The sequence below is a fragment of the Microcebus murinus genome, chromosome 19, assembly GCF_040939455.1.
Source record: "Microcebus murinus isolate Inina chromosome 19, M.murinus_Inina_mat1.0, whole genome shotgun sequence".
NCBI classification, from domain to species: domain Eukaryota; kingdom Metazoa; phylum Chordata; class Mammalia; order Primates; family Cheirogaleidae; genus Microcebus; species Microcebus murinus.
In genome coordinates this window covers 40,805,641-40,825,884 of record NC_134122.1, presented here as the reverse complement: position 1 = coordinate 40,825,884, position 20,244 = coordinate 40,805,641, and the positions used below count along the sequence as shown (strand labels likewise).

Here is a 20,244-nt window from a genome sequence, read left to right as displayed (position 1 = left end):
GTTTGGTGCATATATGTTTACAATTATTATATCTTCTACAAAATTGTTCCTTTTATCAATATATAATTTTCTTTTTTTTGTAACAGTTTTTGACTTAACTCTATTTTTTCTGCTATTAGTACAGACCCTACAGTTCTCATTTAGTTGTTATTTGCATCTTTTTCATCCATTTCATTTTCAACTGTGTATGTCTTTAACCCTTTGCGCTCGGATGTCGAGTGTGACTCGACACAGCAAAAATTATAGAGATTAAAATTACTCTTTGAATGTATCAATAATTTGAAATATTAAAAAATCCAAATAAATAAGTATGTATGAAAAGAAACTCCAGTTTTTTATTCTACTGCCGCGCTTTGTAAAATCCGGGGTATTTAAAAAATTAAATCTCGGCCGGGCGCTGTGGCTCATGCCTGTAATCCTAGCTCTTGGGAGGCCGAGGCGGGCGGATTGCTCAAGGTCAGGAGTTCAAAACCAGCCTGAGCAAGAGCGAGACCCCGTCTCTACTATAAATAGAAAGAAATTAATTGGCCAACTGATATATATATAAAAAAAAAAATTAGCCGGGCATGGTGGCACATGCCTGTAGTCCCAGCTACCCGGGAGGCTGAGGCAGAAGGATCACTCGAGCCCAGGAGTTTGAGGTTGCTGTGAGCTAGGCTGACGCCACGGCACTCACTCTAGCCTGGGCAACAAAGCGAGACTCTGTCTCAAAAAAAAAAAAAAAAAAAAATTAAATCTCGAGTAGAATAAAGGAATCGAGAAAAAAGCAAGTGAGTGCAAAGGGTTAAATCTAAAGTGAGTCTCTTATAGACAGCATGAAGGTGGATCATCTGCTTTTATCCATTTTGCCAACCCATGCTTTTGATTGGGAAGTTTAATCCAATTACACTTAAAGTAATTGCTGGTAGGGAAGGACTTATTTTTGCCACTTTGCTATCTGTATGTATTGTCATTTTTTTGTTTCTTCTTCATTTCAGGGCAAAAGACATGAACATTTTTCATTTATACAGATGGACAAAAACATACAAAGAAATGCTCAACATCACTAATCATTGTGGAAATGTAAATTAAAACCACAATGAGATACCACCTTACCACTATCAGAACAGCCATGACTAAAAAGTCAAAAAACAACAGATGATGGCACAGATGTGGTGAAAAGGGAATGCTATACATTGTTGGTAGGAATGTAAATGAGTACAATCTCTATGAAAAACGGTATGGAGATTTCTCAAAGAACCAAAAGTAGATCTACCATTTGATCCAGGAATCCCACTACTGGAGATACACACACACAAAAAAAAAAGTCATTTTATAAAAAAGACACCTGCACCCAAGTGTTTATTGCAGCCCAATTCATAACTGCAAAGACATATAATCAACCTAGGTGCCCAATGACCGATGAGTGGATAAAGAAAATGCGGTGTATACACCATGGAATACCACTCAGCCATCAACGACAATTAAATGATGTCTTTTGCAGCAACTTGGATGGAACTGGAGGCCATTATTCTAAATGAAGTAACCCAGGAACACATGGTCACACACAGTGACGTAATGGACACTGGAGACTCATAAAGCAGAGAGTGAGACAGGGGTGCTGGATGAAAAGTTACCTAAGGGGTACAATGTACACTATTCAGGTGACTGGCATATTAAAATCCTATACTTCTCCACTATGCAATTTATCTATGTAACCAAAAACCACTGGTAGCCCCTAAATCTATTTAAGTTTTTTTTAAAAAAAAAAAGAAAATTGAGGATCTCTGATCCACCTGAATTTCTGGAATTACTAAATAGAGTAGACCAACAACAACCACCCTGCCTCAAAATATAATTCATAGGAACAAGAAAAAAAAAAACTTTGAAAATAATAAGCCCCTGAGAATTTGGGGGTTTTGTATATCAACGGTAGGTGTTAACTAACATAGACATTGGTGCCTTGATGTAAAGTATTGAAAGGCACTAGCTGAGTCATCAGGCAGTTGACAGCAAGGAAACCAGGGTCACAGGCTACAAAGATGGAGACCCAGGATCTGCAGTGGCAAAACATTTGGTAAAACCATCACGCACAGTAACTAGAAAGGCAGACCTAGTACCTACCAAGTTTGTAGCTCTGGGGGAAAAGTCGGAAAGTAGAAAATTAGTATTAAAATGAAAGAAAATATAATAGCAAAGGTAAGATCAAAGAAAGAGATATGCTCAGTCAAGAATGTGCCGGTTTGCAATCATAAATGAAAGGGCATGGAGTCCAGAAATTTCTGTGCTCAGAGGGTTGGAAAAGACGACTGCTTCTAAATTCCAAACAGTAAGAAACAAGATTGAAAAAGCTTTTTGAGTGACAAAGACCCAAAGCCTGAGTCCTGCAGCAAAGAACTGATTATGAATGTTGCCTGAGCCTGAGCCTCTAGGCAGCCGCCATCTCATCAAGAGAAGGAGACGGGATAAGAATGTCCTCACCATACAGTAAGTCAAGCTCGATAATAATGTGTAAGAAAGCCTTTGCGATTAGCTATTGACATAAAGAACGCAATGGAAGAAAACAGAACAACTAAGCCAAGCACAAGAAAAAAAAAAAATACTGCATGACCTCACTTATATGTAGAATCTAAAAACACCAAACTCACAGAAGCAGAGAGTAAAATGGTGGTTCCCACAGGCTGGGGCAGTGGCCGGGAGCGGGGGAAGATGTTGATCAAAGTATACAGAGTTTCAGCCAGACAGAAGGAATAAGTTTTTGAGATCTATTTCACAGCCTGGTGACTAATGTAATGTATATTTCAAAATTGCTAAGAGAATTTCACACCACACACACACACAAAAAAAATGGTAAGTGTGTGAGGTGATGGATATGTTAATTAGCTTGGTCTAATCATTCCATAATGAATACATATGTCAAAACATCACATCATATCCCATAAATATGTAAATTATTTGTCAAAAATAAAATAAAAATTAATTAATATTTTTTAAAAATACAACAGAACTCTCTCAAATTTTTGACAGAAATGTTTGGCCAGAGAAACCATGAGCCGGGACTAAAAATAAAATTTACAAAAGCACTTGTTTATTTGAGGCTTAAAACAATCTCAGAAGGGCTGGGCCCGGTGGCTCACACCTGTAATCCTAGCACTCTGGGCAGGCCTAGGTGGGTGGATCACTCAAGGTCAGGAGTTCGAAACCAGCCTGAGCAAGAGTGAGACCCCCGTCTCTACTATAAATAGAAAGAAACTAATTGGCCAACTAATATATATAGAAAAAATTAGCCGGGCATGGTGGTGCATGCCTGTAGTCCCAGCTACTTGGGAGGCTGAGGCAGGAGGATCTCTTGAGCCCAGGAGTTTGAGGTTGCTGTGAGCTAGGCTGACGCCACGGCACTCACTCTAGCCTGGGCAACAAAGCGAGACTCTGTCTCAAAAAAAAAGAAAACACCAATCTCAGGAGGCCAGAGAGCTGTAAAAGCTGTATTTCCTCCACGCAGGGGAGACTCCCCTACAACCATGTCACACGTAGCCGTGAAGACTAAGACACAAGGAGGAACTTGCCAGGACAGAGTCATGGGCCATGAAGACCAATTCACAAGAGATTTCCTTTCAGAGAGCTGAATCCAGGTCCAATCCAGGAAGTTCTCCCACCCCTGGCTGGGAACCTTCACCTTACCTGCCCAGTTAGAATCCGTGCTTGCTCTGAGCCTTTGACAGCTGTACATGTCCCACTTAGCCCTGCTCCAAATGGGAGTTTTTAGGGACGTCATGCTGCCCCTGCTCCACCATTGAAAATCAGGAAGAGCTGGAAAGGAGGCGAATAACTTTATTCAGTTCATAAGTCACTGAGCCACAAGGATCCTCGTTTAGACATGATGAAGAAGACTGCACGTCACCCAGAAACCCTGAACAGTGAGCCAGGTGCAGCGACTGGATGGGACTTAGGGTACCTCCTTCTGGGAGGAGTGTGCTCTGTGTGTGAGAGGAAAAGTGAAATAGGAATTGGGCAAGCAGTGGGGGGAACTCTGGCAGAGACTGGCTAGTGTTCACCAAACCTACTCCCTTTTCCTCCTGCACACACAGTTAAGTGGCATTCCCAGGCTCCCTTGCAGTTTTGCGTGGCCACGTCACTGTTCCAGGCAATGGAACGTGGGCAGAAGCAGTATCTGCCACTTCCGGTCCTGATCCACCAAAACTTCCCATGACATCTTCTGCTCCCTCTTTTCTACTTTCTACTAGCTGGGTGGCAATGGCCGAAGCAATCTTGGAAGCCACAGGATAAGACCCCTGCACGGCCAGGTAGTACACAGCAGCCCCCTCCCACTCTACCCTGGTATCTCAAGGTAACCACCAGTAAAGGGAGAGAGAAACTGAACTTTACCTAAGGGAGAAATAAATGTCTAAGATTTTGAGCCACTGATATTTCAGAATATCTATTTTAGAACCAGCATCACCTTAAATAAAACAACTTAATAAATATTGGCATGTTCTAAAGGTCAACAACTATGAACATTCCAATTTAATGTAACTGGATGATTAAATTATGGTCCAAACGTGGAATACTGTGCAACCATTAGAGATAATGATGTAAAGCAATACTGGTGGACATAAAAATGTATCTGTGCCATATGAATAAGTGAGAAAAAATCAGAAAACAAAGCTCAACATAATCCCATTTCTGTAAAGTTGTAAGTGTAGGTAACTCAGGCTCTGAGAACTTTCTAGAAGGATGTTCCCTAAATTATTAACAGTGAGGAATGTGGGACTTTAGTGATCATGTCTTCTTCCACCATGTCTTTTCCAGGCTTGTTTGATTTTTACAGTCCCTGTTTTTTAAAGATAAAAATAATACAGCCATGCTCGAACATTAAATGCATTCTTTTTCCTCCAGTTGACCCTGTAATGTCCCTTCCATTTCCTTTAAAACAGTCTCTCCACCCCCTTCAATACTGAGTTTCTTGAAAACACTACCTCAAGCAAGTTGGAAAACTTATGGGTGAGAAATCCCCCTCCCAAGATAATAACAGCCCTATCTAGGCCCACAGTGCATGTGCAACTTTCACGGTTATTCTCATCAGTTTATAAGAAGTGCCGTGATTTAAACTGCCCGGTCTCCACCCTCGCTAGCGGCAGGACATCAGGCCAGGCCTTGTAAGCTGACTGTTGTCCTCCAAGAGGAGAGGCCAGTGCAGTGAAGGCCCCTGTCCCAAGGACCCTGATTTGACTTGAATAAAGGGAAAGGGAAGGGAAGGAAGGAGCTGTAGTAGGAGCTGTAGTAGCCAGGCTTTGAGATCTTCCCCACAGCAGCCTGATGACTGGTCTGTCTGCCACAGAGTTACCTGCCTTCCTTCCAGCCAGGGTGAAAGAATAACCTTACAACACAGACTTCTCTATTATTAGGATCACAGAAAAGGTGGCCGTAGTTGTAATTCTCACTACTGGCATTTAGGCCATAAGTGACTATATCTTTGCCAAATGACTGTCACAAAAATAGAGTTTTGAGCAGAAATGTGGACCAGGTAAACTAGAGTTTCAGGAAAACTAAGTTGCCAATAATGTCCACAGCGAAGAGAAAGAGGCTGGGGGCTGAAAATCTATTTTAAAGGCTATTGCAGTAATCCCACATGTGTGATGAGGATGGAACAAAAAGGAAGAATTTATGCACAGATCCTAGAGCTTGTACCCAGGCCCTAAGCACTCAGCAGATTAAGAGTCCGCATGCTAAATGCACGAAAACTGAGGCCACTCCAGGTACACCAAACAGAGGAAATTTAATGTAGGGAATTGGTTACAAAGCTATGGAAAGAACTGAAAGAGAAGGAGAGGGCAGGCGCAAAAAGTACAAAGATGTGACAGCTAGACACTAGACGTTAATGCTCCTGAGCTACTTCCCTGAGACTGCTTAATCTGTTAAAGAGGTAGTACCAGTTGGCTCCAAAGCCGCCAAGGAAGGGCCACATTAACCAAGAGCCTCAAAAAGGAGCTACCTATCAGGGTTTCTGGAGTCCCAAATCACCCTTTCCTTACTATCACTACAGCAACTGCTTGCAATGGCCCCACTATAAAACCCAGAATCAGGAAGCTTTTCTCTTCCTCCCACCGCTGGTCTCCCACCAGTACCTCCTACTGGCAGAATTTAACAGGAAGGGAGCTGGTGAGAGAGGCAGGGATAGGTAGCTTTCAGACTCCCAGTCCTGGCAATAAGGAGCCAAGCACAGAAGGGTGGGTGAGGGGCCACAAGACCACAGGTGAGTAGCCAGCACTCAGCCTGCACCCTCACCCATCATTTCCCAACCTGGGTTATTCTGGAGGTCCATTCTGGAGGACATGTGCAGGGCAGTGGTGAGAAAGGGAGGCAGTGGGGAGGATGGGGATTATAGTCCCTGGCCTCAGGAAAAGTCCTGGAGAAAAGATAGAATTAGGGAAGCAGCAAAATTGCTCCTCTGACTCCGTGGCGATCATGTTATTAAAATTAAACTAAAATGACCAAATCGGAGCCAGATAAAGCATCCCATGCACCCTCTCCAGAAGATTCTGTCTGCTACACTAATAATAACACCCTTCTCTTGTTGACAGGGCTGGGCCGCTAGCACATATGGTACTGCTGTGCAAGTATTTTTTTTTTCCTTTTTTTTACTTTTTATTTTTTTTTCCAAAGCTACAGACTCTTGTTTGGAAACATGTGCAAGGATTTTAAAAGGTCCCCCTCTGGAGTGGTGAACTACAAAAAGGTGTCCCTTTGGGGAGGGTAAATTAGAAAACAGGTGGCACTTCCAAGCTGATGAGTTAGGAAAAGGCGTGCCATCCTCAGCACCAGGGTCCCACTTCCCCTTGGCCAGTACCACTGTGTGGGACAACACCTGCACAGTCGCAGGCTGCAGACCTCCTGTGACACGCTACTGCGTTCTGAGCCCTTTCATATATTGTCACACGTGATCTTCACAACATCTTATGAAATAAGCATTATTACTGCCCAGCTTACAGATGAAGGGAATTAAATGGCTTGTTCCCAGTCATATACCTCGTAAGCGACAGAAGGGCTGGTAGAGATTTGAAATCCAATAATAGGTCCTCGATAATAACATTGAGTGCCTCCAGTGAGGCAGACACCGTATGTACTCGGAACTTTACACACATGATGGCAGTCAGTTCTTGTAACAGTACGAGGTAGCTAGCATTGTCTTCATTTCGCTGGCCAAGGTTGACTGCCAGGACTCGGACCCCAGGGTCTCGGGGAAGCCCCCACCTGCTCGGGGGTGCACAGCCCACGTGCACTCGGCCCCCGAGTGAATGGCATTCTTTCATTTATTCATCTTTCGTACTAGTTATTGCCTCACTCGGAGGAGGGCTAAACGCAGTTAGATCTGAAGGGGCAAGGAGGCTCAATAGGAATATCTGAAGCTAGGATTGCCTGTGGGTTTTTCTGCTGGTGAAACAAGAAATTCCTTTGACTCCGGCTCCTTTGGGGTTCCAGGGAACAAGCCGGCATTATCTCAGCACTGAAGGGCCTTTGACTACCGCCCTCACTGCAGACAATGCTGAAAGGACACCCAAAGGATTAGCCAACTGCTCTGCCAAGGCCACAGCGTCACGGAAGCTCTCCCTCAGTGCCAGCAGCTCACAAGTGACAGCTCCACAAATGTACAGGGAGCCGGTGAGGCTAGGTGGGAAGGCAATAACCGAGTCTTCCACTGTCCCAGTGTGTGCTCGGACTGGGTACATTTTCATAAGGCTTTTATTAAAAAAAATTTTCAGCTGTGACTATTTCCTCCCTGGAGCCAAAACACCTGAGAAGCAAAGGGAAAAGGAAAAGTCTGTGTTTAGGGAAAAAGGCAATGGCATGCAACTCTGCTGAACGGAACTTCTTTTAAGGTTAGAATGCCCTCTTTGGGTACAAAATTATACCAGCAAGAGTGGTGAATTTTCCAAGGCAGGAGGGATTCAGGGAAACCCAAATTCGCACACTGTTCTAATGGAGAATTTTACAGAGCTTACATTTCTTATGGATGAAAAATTTTATAAAGGTAAAGCCAAAGTTAAATTATACAGTGAAAAAAAAAAAAAGATTTACTGGTGTAGAACTATAATTACCTTAGCAGAGCCAAACTAGATGTCGTTAGGCAACCCTCACAGCCTGGGACACACTGGGTAGCCGTCATCCACACTAAGCTGTCTCACCGCTAGCAGCAGTAGAGCCACTCAGAGCCCAAGACACACCCTATGGGCCAAAAGGATGGCTCACCTTGACTGTCATGGCTGGCTAGTATCGAAAGGGACACCTTGACAGTTTCAACCCTTTCTGTTGGGACCTATCAATGATAGTAGTCGATCCAGTTCACCCTCCAAAAGCAGCAAGCAGGGTCTCTGGAGCACAGGCACAGTACACGGTAGGTTATTGTTTGTCCACATTTGGCCCATAAATGTGACATCAAAGGACTCATCCAAGAGGCAACATCAAGAGAAGCATCACACTCAACCCAAAGGAGTCTACACAAGTGGGCCCTCCGTAAAGGCTGGGTAAAGCAGGAGAATCCAGGTGTCAGACCAAGGATCAAAAGCCATGGAGGCATGGTGAGCACATGGTTTTGGAAGCTGAGTCCAGGAGGCACCTGACCCAGAGCACCCGGCCATGCTGCAGTGTGGAGGGGCCAGCCTGTGCTCTTGCTCCGGCAGTGAGCAGAAGCTGGGGGTGAACAATATTTCCTCCATGACGTCTGGTGCTCATCTTCCCCGCCACACTCTCGTGTTCCTCTGCTCACCCTGTAGGCAGTGCTGAGCTTGGTGGCTCAGACGACCAAAGGCGGGGGTATCAGTAGCCTATCCCAAGAAGCAGAGACAGTACGATAGTAACTGAGGCTAAGAACTGGAAACGGAGGAGGAGGAGGGGAGGGAGGAGATGTAGCAAAACAGCAACAACGATTAAGTTCAAATCCATGAGGCATCATCTCTAATTCTAAAATCTAAAAACTGAGAACCACAAGCTTTCTCTGATTCGTGTGGCAGTAATCCCACCTGATTGAACTCGTATGGTGGTGGAATCTCAAATGCACAGATGTGAAGCAATTTAGAGCCTTCATTTGTCTCGCTTTTGTGGGAACAAGCATCTGTTTTGCTGCAGAAGCACTAATGTGGTTCAGATAAGGGGTCATGGACCTGGGTTAGGACGTGACAGAGCCACGGATCACTAGACAAGCTTTAAGGCAACCCGATCACAGGCAGGACAGATGTTAGGGACAGTACCAGCAAGTTTCTAATAAAAGCAACTCTTTACACATACATGTTACAGATTGTGACCAAAATGATCATATTAGACTTTTTACAATTCTGTACATTGAGGACCATTATTATGCCCATTTTCACAAAAGAGGACGCTGAGATGCAGAGAGACCAGGGGACTTGCCCAGGGTCCTGACACCCCCTCCACCCACGCCGTCCAGTGTCCTTCCCACCCAGCCACTCACTTGTCCACAACAATAGCAAGTAAGGCGAAGTATTCTGGTGACAATTTAAATGAAATTTGCCTTTGGAATGTATCTCTGGATTTCTATGAGAAGATGCCTTTGTCCAATGTCGCAGGAACCTCAGGATAAATGATGAACTTAATGAGAGAAAGAACGAGAGAGGTGCTGGTAGCACCAGCCACACAGGGGCTGGCTTAGGGGGTGCTGCAGGCCCCACATGTTCCATCCACTCCAGATTAAAATCACGATAGCATGCTTCAATATGATCAACTGACATTTTTCTCTTATGAAATGTGTGAGTGGAAGCTCCTTTAGAGATTTTTGCCACTTTTGTTGATCCTGAACAGGTGAGCCAAAGTAACTTTAAGAGCCATGCCCTGTGCTCCCCTTTCTAGCCCAACTGCTGCCCACACCTCTCCATGTGACATTTCAGGAGCCACCAATGGCCGGGGAGCTATTCTACCTACTCCTGCATGCCGTGGTGAGACTATATTACATGTTATTTTAAACCAATTGCAATTCAATGTCTGTATTCCAACTATAAATCTAACACAAATGATAAGAAGATAAATGACAAAGTCTGCCCTCAAGAAATGTTCCCAAGATTAAAGCAAAGACATATCCAAAACATGGGTTTAGTGGGTCTCTCGCCACTAAATTCCTGGTCGATTCATCTCTTTCCTGGTTCTGCAAAGATTAATAATTATTCATTTAATTGGGAAAGGCAGCCTTCTAATTTGGATATTGTTTTAAACAATGGGGGTGATCTTTTACTCATTGAAAATCAGAATAGCTGGATGTAGTGGCTCATGCCTGTAATTCCAGCTACTTCGGAGACTGAGGTGTGAGGCTCACTTGAGGCCAGGAGTTTGAGACCAGCCTGGGCAATGCAACAAGACCCAGTCTCTACAAAACATTAAAAATTTGGCCAGGAGTGGTGGCACATGCTAGCAGCCCCACCTACTTGGGAGGCTGAGATGGGAGATCTCTTGAGCCCAGGAGTTTGAGGCTGCAGGGAGCTATGATCACACTATTGCACTCCAGTCCAGGCAACAGAACAAAACCCTGTCTCTTAAAAGAAAAGTCAGAATAATTTTTTTTTCTAGAAACGGGTAGAATAAAATTTAAAAGGCAGTCTCAATATAAATTCATACCAAGATGAGGTAAAGTCACAGTCATTCCCATGGGACATCTCCTTTTATTTCCACTGAGCCTGCTCTGACTCAGTGAAATGAGAAAAACAGGGATAATAACAATATCTTTTATTACATGTTACCTTATGCTTGTCAAAAAAGTTTCTGAAAACATTTATATACAATAAATATTTGATTGAATATACTTGCATTATCTCAAATCATACAGTCAAGAAAACATCTAACAGTTGCATTAAAGTGATAGAATTTGTCCATTTTTCCATTCAGATTGCAATTTAAGTCAAGTAAGGAAAGACACACAAAAGCTGCATGATAGGGAAGGAGTTCAGAGCTCGCCCCACCGTTCTCAAGTCCAGCTAGCCGGCTGGCTGAAGGATGAGATCAGAGCATTGTGGTCCGTGAGTCATCCTCCTTGGCCATGGCATCCAGACAGCTGCAGCCTCCCCCCACCCCGGGCGGGTGTCCTGCCCTACAGACTCGCCTGAGGACAGAATGTCAGTGAAAGTAAGCAAGTGAGCAAATCCAACACAACAGCCAGGAAATTAACTCAGGGTGCTGTGCAGATGGAGAACTGTATCTCCCCTCCTGGATGAAGCATAGTACATTTCATACACAGTATGGAAATCAACACTGGAGTAAACTGTCTTCAAAATGATCGTACCCGAGAGCAAACAGTGCAGTCAGTGATTTATAAATTAAAAGATCCCTTCTTTCTTTTTCCACCTAACCATCAATCCATCCATCCTGTAAAACATTCATTAGGCATCTACTAGATCTAAATACTTCCTAAAGATTTTGGTACACCCCAAGGTACTTAATCCTTCTGATGAAACAACATCCAGAAACTTCATGAGAATTGTGTTTTCACTACTGGTCTGTATGCTTCTCAAGAGCATGGACAACACTATACATTTAAATTTATATATTTCTATGTGTGTATATATGTGTGTATACATATATATATATACACATATATATACATATATATATGTATATATATGTATATATATACATATATATACATATATACACACATATATAAATATATATATAAATTTTTTATGTTCAAAAGCTATAACATTATCTGGTTATGTGGTTTATGCATCTCAATAAACATCTGAAATAAACCAAACTTCTGGAACTCTTGATTGGTTTCAAAAGATTTGAAAATAATAGGCTTGGTTAATCCACACATGGATTCCTCAATCTGAATATTAATATATTAATAATTAAGAGTTTTCCCGTGAGAAGAAAGTCAACCATGAGTGTACTGCATACATGAGGGGGTAAGGAGATAAACAGGACAGCTCCCCTGAGCTGGAGGAGTTTACACTGGACTCAGACAAGCAGATTGCACCTGTAATAAACTCATGGAAGAAGGGAAGAGCAGATGATCCCAGAGAGCCAGAGAAGGCTGGGAAGTGTTATTGGCTCGATCATAAATGAGAGGTAACATTTTGATGTGTAGAGATTGGGAACAAAGAGGATGGATTCCATAGTATTCTTGGTGGGCAGAATACATACAATAAAAGGGTGTCAGTTTTACATATTTAGGGACCTGTTTATAGAAGGGATGCTAAGAATTTGCTCAAGGGGCAATAATAAGTCTTTGAAAGCCCTTTGCACAGAGGAACAATAACCCAATCATATCTGTTCTTTGTGGAAATTATCCCTGCAACAGTGTGCAGGCCTCACTAGGAGGAGTTGCTGAGCAGGGGCATACTGACACAATCAGGGTCAGGAAAGGGAAGACACAAGGAAGGCCTGAAATACCTTCCGAAGAGGCATCTTGGGAGTGGCTGTTAAGCTCTAAGGCTTGCCTTAAACTTCTTGAAAAGAACACTGAGCTTCTTGAGATCTTCCCTCTAGACTGGATGGTACTGGAGAACAATGTACCATGTCTTCTTTTTTTTTTTTTTAGAGATGAGGTCTTGCTATGTTGCCCAGCCTGAAGATGCAGTGGCTATGCATGATCATACAGCACTGCAGCCTTGAACTCCTGGCCTCCTGAGTGGCTGAGACTACAGTTATGCGCCACCATGCCCAACAACATCTTTAAATACCCTGCAATGTGCAACACAGTGCCACATATACAGTAGGTGCTAAATAAATGTTCTTGACTGGGCAAATAAATAAAAGGATAAAGTTTACATCTTTAGGAGAGAAGTCTACAACCAGACAAAGGAAAACAAATGGATTAATAGAGTCAAGATAATTTAAGGTCCCCAAATACCCCAAATCTACTGTTTAAATTGAATGCGGATGGTCAAGGACATCTGTCTCACATTGTACTTTGCTTGGCCTGTGGCTATAAGACAAAGCACTAGGGAAATATTAAGAATGATACTGAAATCTGCAAACTTGTTTTCATCAGAGGATTTGTGATCACAAACCAGCTTTCACAAAGAATTCTAAGTTTCCAGTGTATTAGAAACATGAAAACCCCAATTTATCTCTGTTTTTACTTTTTTCCCCACTGGTCCACTATAAAATAATCCTCTTTTTCTAGTCAGTATTTGAGTAAGATAAGACATTCTTTCATTTATAAATGCAAAACAGATACATTCTCCTGTGTTAAAAATAAGGCCTAATAATTACGCCAAATCATTTTATCAATTCACTCACAAATCAAGAGACAGGTATGAAAAAGAAAAGTCAGATTGGTGTGCATGTCACAAAATGAAATTTCAACTCGGGTTCCATATTCAGGACAAATTCACTCATTAAACATTAGCTATTTCACGTTTCCACCTGTGAAGGCAATTAGTACCTATGCCGGGCCACCTGTCAAATGCTCATTTCTATTCCTGGTAGATTCGTTCACTTGGGCGAACACGATCGTGTGAATGATTAGTATCAATTCCTAGACAAGCGTGGCCCCGGGGAGTTAAAGCACCTGCTGCATTCGGGCAGATAACTGCAGGGAGCTGTCTAGGCCTCCCCCAAATGGAACCACCTGGGTAGAGGAACGAGGCAAAATGTGAAACCCCAGGGAGCAGGGGATAGGAAATAAACGCAGTAGCTCAAATCCTGCACAATCCCAATCCTCTGGGACAACGATCACAGAATCCTAGAGCTTGGAGGGGGTCTCACGGGACATCCCACACAACCTCCGTCCCCATTGGAGACGCCCATGCCATTCACCCAGAGTCATGGGTGCTGACTTACATGCTTTTGTGGACAAAAAGCTCTCTGCCTTTCAAGGTACCCTATTCCGTTGACAGATGACTATTATTTTTAGCAAGTTTTCTTTTTTAATTTAGTCGAAAATTGACACCTTACCAATGTGTGGCTCTAATGCTCGTCCTAATTCCAGGCCAAGCAGACACTCAATAAATGTAGCATGAATGAATAATGAATACATGAACAAATGGACTCTTAAGGATCAACTGATACTTAATAGGATAATAGTAACTGCTTCAAAATCTAAGTTTTTAAGAGCTATGATGGCTCAAAAAAAAAAAATAGGGATTCAGTTCAATGCATTTAATATCTTAAACAGGAATGAATTATACAGAACTACGGAATAAAGTACAACTTAAGGGAAACAGCTCTAAGAGAAGAGAACCCAGGTTTGAACAGTCACCTGCTGCTGCTGCTCCTCATTTCTCTCAAATAAGAAGGCCAGATTCCACCATCTCTACGGTCCCAACCTCCAGTACTCTAAAACATATGATTATCTTCAGACACTGCTGTCCCTCCCCTTACGAAGTTTACTCCTTGTTTGCATTTCTCTGCAAGTTTGAACTCACCTGCAAATAAAGGGTAAAAGTCCCACCACAGCAGGCAAATGTTGTGACCGAACAGGTAGAAGTGGATCCACATTTTTTTTTTTCAGGATGAGCATAAGACCATGGGCCTGGGAAGTTAACTTGAAGTTGACATAATGCTCATTTCAATTACAGTGGTGTGTCGCTTTAACAACAGGGATATGTTCTGAGAAATGCGACGTTAGGCTGTTTCATTACTGTGGGAACACCACAGAGTGTGCTCACACACACCTAGACAGCAGAGCTTACTACACAGTGAGCCTGTATGAAACACCTATTGCTCTTAGGCTACACACTGCACGTGTTACTGTGCTGAATACTGCAGCCAGTTGCAACCCAATGGTAAGTATTTGAGCATCTGAACACAGCTAAACACAGAAAAGGTACAGTACAAATACTTTGTAAAATATGAAAAATGGTGCACCAGAATAGGGCACTTCCATGAATGGAGCTTCCAGGATTAGAAGTTGCTCTGGGTGAGTCAGTGAGTGAGTGGCCTAGGACATTAATACACACTACCGCAGACTTTATAATAAACACTGCATACTTGGGCTGCACTAAATTTATTTTTTTTTTAATTTTTTCAATAATAAATTAATCTTAGCTTACTGTAACTCATTTACTTTAAAAACTTCTAATTTTTCCACACTCCTTGCTCTTTTGTAACAACACGGCTTAAATCACAAACACATTGGACAGCTGTAGAAAATATTTTCTTTATATCCTTATTCTGTAAGCTTTTTCCTATTTTTAAATTTTTTTATTTTTTATTTTTTTTTACTTTTTTTTTTTTTTTTTTTTTTTTTTGAGATAGAGTCTCGCTCTGTTGCCCAGGCTAGAGTGAGTGCCATGGCGTCAGCCTAGCTCACAGCAACCTCAAACTCCTGGGCTCAAGCGATCCTCCTGCCTCAGCCTCCCGAGTAGCTGGGACTACAGGCATGCGCCACCATGCCCGGCTAATTTTTTCTATATATATTAGTTGGCCAATTAATTTCTTTCTATTTATAGTAGAGATGGGGTCTCGCTCTTGCTCAGGCTGGTTTGAACTCCTGACCTCGAGCAATCCGCCCGCCTCAGCCTCCCAGAGTGCTAGGATTACAGGCGTGAGCCACCGCGCCTTTTTTTTTACTTTTTAAGCTTCCTTATTCAAAAACTGAGACACAAACACATACATGAGACTAGGCCTACACAGGGGCAGGGTCACCGTCTTCCACCCCCACATCTGGCCCCACAGGAAGGTCACCAGGAGCAATAACATACAGGGAGCTGTCACCCCCTGTGATGACCTCCTGAAGAACCTGCCTGAGGCTATTTTACAGTTAGCTTTTTTTTTAACCCTTTGCACTCGGATGTCGAGGGTGACTCGACACGGTTTGCAAAAATGACAGAGATTAAAATTACTCTTTGAATGTATCAATAATTTGAAATATACAAAAAATCCAAATAAATAAGTTTGTATGAAAAGAAACTCCAGTTTTTTATTCTACTGCCGCGCTTTGTAAAATCTGGGGTATTTCAAAAATTAAATCCCGAGTAGAATAAAAGAATCGAGAAAAAAGCAAGCGAGTGCAAAATAAGTAGGAGTACATTCTAAAATAACAATAAAATGTACAGTAAATACTAGGTGACAGGAAATTTCCAGCTCTCTTACAATCTTACAGGACCACCACAGTGTATGTGGCCGTCATTGACCAAAATGTGGTCATGCAGCACATGCTGTACTTATTCGGAGACCAGGTCCCCAAATCTCCAGTACTCAGAAGCTGCACTTATTAAACATGGATGTCGATATCTCACCTGCCAACACACCAGGGTCTTAACCAATTGGTCTTTTGAAGTTTTATCTAGCAATAAGTTCCATGAGCGACCAGAAACCTTGTGGTTGGAGGGAGCCCTGCCATGTCTCCCACCCATTTCTGAGTGGTGACAAAAGGAAAGTGGTCAAAGGGGAAGGATGGCAGGGAAAGGAAGCAGACACCAGACCAGTGGTTTTACAAGAAGCTGTGCACACCATATGGGCCCCTGACTGCCTTCCAAAGCCAAATATAAATATTTCATTCATTGGTCAGCCACAGTTCTTTCCTGCTTCTACTTGGTGTTTTGGAAGCTGAATGCAAAGTCTTCATTCAAAAGAAGTGGCTGGTAAACTCTGATTTTGAAAGAGAAGATGGATTCTGAACAGCTAAAGCATCTGGAATTTTTTTTTTTTTTTAAAGTTGCATGTTTATTGCACAGAAGTCATTCGCTAAGGAATTTTTACCACGAAGTCATTAAAGTCAGGAACTAACAACAAAAGACTCCCCAACGCTAAAAGTCTTGCGTTACTACACAGTGCAAACTGGAAAATGGCTGCTGACCAGGGGTCCTGGCTGTGCCAGGAGGGACCCTCCCACCCTCAACATGGCTGCTAAAGACATTTATTTCTGGAAGCAGTGGGCTCTGCTTGGGTTGCATGAAAGTGCAGCATATAAACTGAATTATCACCATCATTATCAAAAGAATGATTCTAATTCTGGTTTAATGACCCTAATCTAAAATGTTGCCTATTTTTATACTCAGAAACTTTGTTCTGCACTGGTCTTTAGATCTTATTTAAGGATCTCCACTGTACCCTCGCTTAGCTCTGAAGGTCTTACATCAAACTTTAACCAAAACCACAATAAAATTCAAACATCAACAATTTAATCTCTTATCCTTCTCTGATCAAAATTTTAAGATTTTACAAAAAGGAAAAGTTTTAAGGAACCTAGTAAATTGGCTTCTTTTTTCTAAATTAATATTGTATTGTTTGAATAACTGGCAAAGTATAACTTTTGTCATTTAACAAAAACCATAATAGTTTGCATCCCACTTTTGAAATAGATACAGATTTATACACAAAGCATAGAAATGGATTACAAGAGCAGAGAGATGAAGCTAGTTGTCTGCACTGGTGAGATTATGGTGTTTTTTAATGTTCTTTTCCTTGTTTGTGGTTTTCCGTACCTCCTATAATGAGCATGCGTTGTTTTTGTAAAAAACAAAACCCAGTAAGAGAAACTTCATTCAGTAAACAAGTGAACTAGGAACTGTTTCTGCAGCACGGGGACCCCGCATTCATGCTCCTCTCTGAAGGTTCAGCTGCCCTCTGGGGGCATTCTGGGTGGGCAGTGAGGTCACTGTGAGCAGTGAGGTCCATCAGAAATGTCCTGAGGGCCAAGACCTGCAAGGTGGCCGTGCTCAGGCATGGCACATGAAAAGCCTCAATCCCAATTTACGCTGCATGTGCATCCTAAGAGTTCTGGAAAATTTAAGTATTAAAATAAAACATTAATTCAGATTCCACTTTGAGTTTGCGGTAAGATCTAGCAATCCATTCTTTTGAGGCTGTAATACCTTTTTCCTCTGCAAATTATCATCGTTTGTTTCTGCCAAGAAGATAGTTGAATATGGGATTTCATAAAATAGGGAGGAAAGAAATTTAAATTATATTAAAGTCGCTTCTGCCAGGACTAACAATGCACTCTCACATTTCAGGGTCTATAACTATGTGGGTGGGATGCAATGTTACCTATAATCTAATATAGGTGTGTTCTGAGCCACGGCTTCATCTGATAACCTCGGTTGGGCCAGTGGTTTCAAACACAGCTCTGAGAGGCACCCACATGAGGCTCTAACCCTGGTTCTACCCTTAACAGCTCTGTGAGCTTGGGAATCAAGCAGGGTGACCCCGAGCCTCAACTCGGTCACAGGGAAAGTGAGGATTATAATGCCAGCCCCATAAAGGCTTGGGGAGGATTTCATCAAAGGAATTCATAATAGAGTGCCTAGCACAGTCTGAGTTCTAAAAAACGGCAGATGCAATTATTTCCTTTCTAGTAATATGATGTCTTACATTTGCATAGTGACTCATACTCCACAAGGTGTTTCCAGGTCTTTTACCTCATTTGATCCTCAGGTAGTAATTACTCTCCCCATTTTTCTTTTCTTTTATCTTTTTTGTAACTAGATGAGAAAACTGAGGCTCAAGGTCAAAGAGTCCAGAGAGCAGGCCTCCTGGCCAGGGCTCTTTTTGCTCTATGGCACAGAGTCTCAGATGAACTTTATGTGCCATGCCTGGGCATAATAAAACTAAATTTCTTTTTAAATGCCTTACTATTCATACTTTAATCAAATCAAACTGGTATTCCCACGTTACTCCCAGTTATTTGGGTTTTGCTTAGTAAAAACACCAACTTGCTGTGTATCTCATGCCTTGGGCTGGGGCAAGGGGAGGCTTCACATTCACCATTAACATGTAAACCATGTAACAACCCTGTGAGGTAGGTACTAGTGTCACCGTACCCATTTTACAAATGGGGAAACTGAGGCACAACTAAACCCAGGATTGAGATGCAGGCAGACTGTCTCCAAACCCTAGTCCTTGCAGCCCTGGTGTTGTCCAACCCATCCATGATAACGTTTTGCAAAGTGCTTTCACACACAACAAACCTAAGGAGACCGGGAGGCCAGGTTATTACTGTCCTCTTTTACATTTGAGGAGACGGATGCTCTGAGGTGTCAGGCAAGGTGTCTAAAGTCACCCAGCCCTCTCCTGGCCCAGCAAGGACACAACGCAGCATCCCCTGACTGCGAATCTCTTTCTCTTTGGAAAACTCAAATTCCTTTGCGAGTATTTTAAGAGTGAGATGGCGGAAGTCCTGTCATTGTTGAAAAGCGACCACACACTTCATAGCCTGGGTGTCACCTCCGAGAGTTGACAGCGCGACTCGCGCCCTGGGGGCGGCGGGCGTCACTGCGGCCAGTGGGAAGTGGGCGGTGACGCCGGCTGCAGGGCGGCCCCCGGGGAGGCGCGGGCACCAGTTCCTCAAGCCGCTCCCAGCCTCCTCCGGCCGGGCCCCCGCGGGCGGAACCGAGGCCCAGCTGGGGCGTGGGGCCGGGCGGGCGGGACGGCCCCTGGCGCGCAGCGGCGAGGGCTGGGGGCCCCGCGCCGGGAGACGCGGCCCCGTGGGTGTCCCGGACGGACCCAAAGCCCAGCGCGCCCCTGCTGCCTTCCCGCCACCGGACTCGCCACGGGGTGGGTCCCGCGCGCGCTGCTTCTCAAACTGCCAGGTCCCGGGGCCGCCGCGCAGCCCCAGAGCAGGGACCCGCCGGGCTCGGCGCGGGACTGGCCGCCCGATACCCGCTCGTCTCTCACCCCCGCGCCGCCGCGCGCCCTGCCTCGGTTTCCCTCACCTCGAAAGGCGTGCACGGGACCCAGGCTGTTAACAGAGGCACGCCCAGACCTGCACGACTTCCTGGGGGGCAGAGCGCGCCCTCCCTACCCGGACCCCTTCCCCGGGCCCGCCGGGCCACGGTGACAGAGCCCCTACCTGCGCGGTGGCCCCCGCCGACGCCGCCGACGCCGGCTGAGGCGCCCCGGGGCCCCGCGCCAGACATGCGCCCGCCGCCGGCTCCTCCCGCCGTGCCGGGCCGCCGCCTGCTCGCACCCCCAGGCCGGCGGGGAGGCGAGCCCGGACGGGAAGTGGGGAGGGGGCCGGCGGCGGAGGGGGAGGCGCCTTCCTTCTCTTCCGTGGCCGCGGTTTCCTTCCCAGCCCCGGCCCTCACACACGCACGCACACACCCCACACACACGCACACACATGCACACACCACACACAGGCGCGCAGACACAAGCACACACACACAGGCACACAGCTGGAGCAGGCGGGCAGCGAGCCCACTTAGGACGTCAGAAAGTTTGCTTTTCACGCTGGCTGGCTTCAGGAGCAAGCAAGAGGGAAAGTGCGGTGCCACACGGTGTGCAGGGAAGGAAAGGCTGGGAGGCCTTCAGGCTGCAGTATTCAGGGGCGCCTCCCAGATGTGCGACTCGGGAAGTGACCAAAGGGTCAATGCA

The 20,244-nt window shown here is 44.3% G+C and overlaps 1 protein-coding gene across 3 annotated transcripts in view; it reads right to left on the bottom strand.

The window, feature by feature from the left end:
• The window catches only part of DISC1 (DISC1 scaffold protein), a 308,753-nt gene extending 288,817 nt beyond the window's left edge, over window positions 1-19,936 (bottom strand). Inside the window, exon 1 of one of the 3 annotated variants that reach the window (XM_012738209.3) lies at window positions 19,721-19,936. In XM_012738209.3, coding sequence (XP_012593663.2) covers window positions 19,721-19,787 — 67 coding nt within the window. In that variant the 5' untranslated portion in view covers window positions 19,788-19,936. The remainder of the gene's footprint in view (window positions 1-19,720) is intronic. The other 2 variants (XM_075995460.1, XM_075995461.1) reach the window with 2 other exon arrangements.
• Between the last annotated feature and the right edge of the window lie 308 nt (window positions 19,937-20,244).